Source organism: Lontra canadensis, unplaced genomic scaffold (genome assembly GCF_010015895.1).
Source record: "Lontra canadensis isolate GAN:19392208 unplaced genomic scaffold, GSC_riverotter_1.0 scaffold88, whole genome shotgun sequence".
In the NCBI taxonomy this organism is placed as follows: domain Eukaryota; kingdom Metazoa; phylum Chordata; class Mammalia; order Carnivora; family Mustelidae; genus Lontra; species Lontra canadensis.
The window spans coordinates 4,555,518-4,558,054 of record NW_022631082.1 but is presented as its reverse complement, the minus strand read 5'-3'; the positions used below and the strand labels follow the sequence as shown (position 1 = coordinate 4,558,054).

The following is a 2,537-nucleotide window of genomic DNA, read 5'->3' as shown; positions in this document are numbered from 1 at the left end:
GTTAGGTAAGCTCTAATTTTAATAAAGTGCATGTTTAAACCTGTCAGAATTTATGAGTACAGGTGGGGGGGAGGAGATTCTCAGTCAACATAATGATTGTGATAAATCTTGTGATCACAACTAATTTTAACCAATAGGAGCAAACTCTTGGAGGAAGATCCATTGAACAGAATAAAATTGCCTTGAGTGTGAAATCTAGTATTACTCAGAATCAGAGGATTCATCCTGGAGAGAATCCCCATCAACACCTCCATCTTGGGAAAGCCCTCAGAGATTGTTTACACCTTAACCCACATGAGAACATTCTTTCTGGGGAAAAATCCAATGACTGTAAAAATGATAAAAATACCTTCATCAGGAGTTCTTTCTTAGCTGTGTACAAGAGACCACATACAAGAGAGAAATCCTATGAATGCCCTGACTCTAGGAAAGTCTCAAGTTCAATCTTAGATCTTAAGCATCAAAAAACTTGCATTAGGGAAAAATCTTTTCAATGTAGCCAGTGTGGTAAAGTATTAGTAAACCACTCCTCCATTGCATTGCACATGAGAACCCACACTGGAGACAAACCTTTTAAGTGTAACCAGTGTGGGAAAGCCTACCGTTCAAACTCTTACCTCACACGACACAGGAGAATTCACACTGGGGAGAAGCCCTATGAATGCCATGACTGTGGAAAAACCTTCAGAGATAGTTCACTTCTCAGACAACATGAAGGAATTCATTCAAGGGACAAACCCTACAGATGTGATCAGTGCAGCAAAACCTTTAGTAGGAGCTCTAGGCTTACCATGCACAAGATAATACATACCAAAGAGAAGCCCTATGCCTGCACTGATTGTGGGAAAACCTTCAGCATTCTTTCATACCTCACAAGACATAAGAAAGTACACACTGGTGAGAAGTCTGTTGAATGCAGCCACTGTGGAAAAGCCTTAAGTAGTCCATCAGCTCTGAAGACACACCTGCGGATACATACTGGAGAAAAACCTTACAAGTGTGATCAGTGTGGGAGAACTTTTAGAATGAGCTGTAATCTTAATGTGCACAAGAAAATGCATGCTGGAGAGAAACCGTGTACTTGCATTGACTGTGGGAAAGCCTTCAGAGATCACTCATGCCTTAAAGAACATGTGAGAATTCACACCGGAGAGAAGCCCTTTGCATGTGATCAGTGTGGGAAAGCCTTCAGAGTGAAATCTTTCCTCACTTTGCACAAGAAAGTTCACATGAGAATGAAACAGTATGAGTGTAAGGAATGTGGGAAAGCCTTCAGTGGTCTCTTATCTCATAGGAGACATATGAAAAAGCACACCAGGGAAAAGAAACCCTTCAAGTGTAGTCAGTGTGAAAAAGCTTTTAGGAGGCATGTGTCCCTTACAATACATATAAGAACTCACACTGGAGAGAAACCCTATGAGTGTGATCAGTGTGGGAAAACCTTTAGCGTAAGGTGCAATCTTACTGTGCACAAGAGAGTCCATACTGGAGAGAAGCCCTATCGGTGCAACATGTGTGGACATGCTTTCAGTAAGCTGTCATCCCTTCGGCGGCATCACGAGAGCACTCATGCTGGATAAAGCTCTGAGTAATGTCCATGCACAGTGGTTTTCAGTGAACTCTCAATCTTGAAGGTGTATAAGCATATACTAACTGCAGAGAACTGGATGTAAAGAATGGAAAAAAGCCTCTAAAAATCTGTAGGAGAAATATAAGTTATGCAGTGACTTTGATAAATCCTTTAATCATCTCCTAGATACATGACCAATTGATACTAAAAGTAAAAACTTTTTAGTGTCTTCAAGACTTGTTGAGAAAAATAAATGCCTAATGTTTTAAGCCACCATATTTACAGTGTGTGTGTGCGTGTATTTTGGAAGGGAGGTTTTATTCACAAATGTCACCAATATAACCCATGTCCGGTTTTTAGAAATTTATGTATATGATTAAAAAATTGAATTACTGCTGGAGTACCAGGATGGAGGTTATCTGTATAACTCCATAGTGGTCATTTCCTTTTCACTCTAATCACCCTAATTCTTGACACCATAACATGTGTACTCTGGGTTCAATGCATTTTTTAAAAGGTTTTTCTTTTTTAAAGTAATCTCTACAGGAACTCACAGCCTGAGATCAAAAGTCACATGTTCCACTGACCTGGCCAGGTGCCCCTAGAATCAAGCCTTTTTAACAGCTTTATTGAGATGTAATTTACATGTTGAAGTATAAAATTCCATGGGTTTTAGTATGTTTACAGAGTTATATGCCCTATTCTACCTGATACGGTATCATTGTACCTGGATTCTGCTCAACACTCTTTGTGAGAATCATCTGTGTTCTTTCTTTAGCAGAATTTTATTGTCATTGATACATAGCTTCCCATTTTATGAATATGCACAATTCAACTGTTCTGGACATTTGGGTTGTTTATAGTTGGAGTATTTTTTAAAATATTTTACTTATTTGAGAGAGAGAACACAAGCAGGGAAGAGACAAAGGGAGAGGGGGAAGAGCAGAGAGCTTGATGTGGGGCTCAG

The 2,537-nt window shown here is 39.5% G+C and overlaps 1 protein-coding gene across 1 annotated transcript; it reads left to right on the top strand.

Moving 5' to 3' along the window:
• The first annotated feature begins 545 nt into the window (after positions 1-545).
• LOC116882841 (putative zinc finger protein 66) lies at positions 546-1,580 on the top strand. The gene has a single exon (XM_032883472.1). The coding sequence runs from the start codon at positions 546-548 to the stop codon at positions 1,578-1,580; it is 1,035 nt and encodes a 344-aa protein (XP_032739363.1).
• The last annotated feature ends 957 nt before the right edge of the window (positions 1,581-2,537 follow it).

Coding starts and splice junctions, on each gene's coding strand:
- LOC116882841 (XM_032883472.1), top strand. CDS start 546: ATGAGAACCCACACTGGAGACAAACCTTTTAAGTGTAACCAGTGTGGG.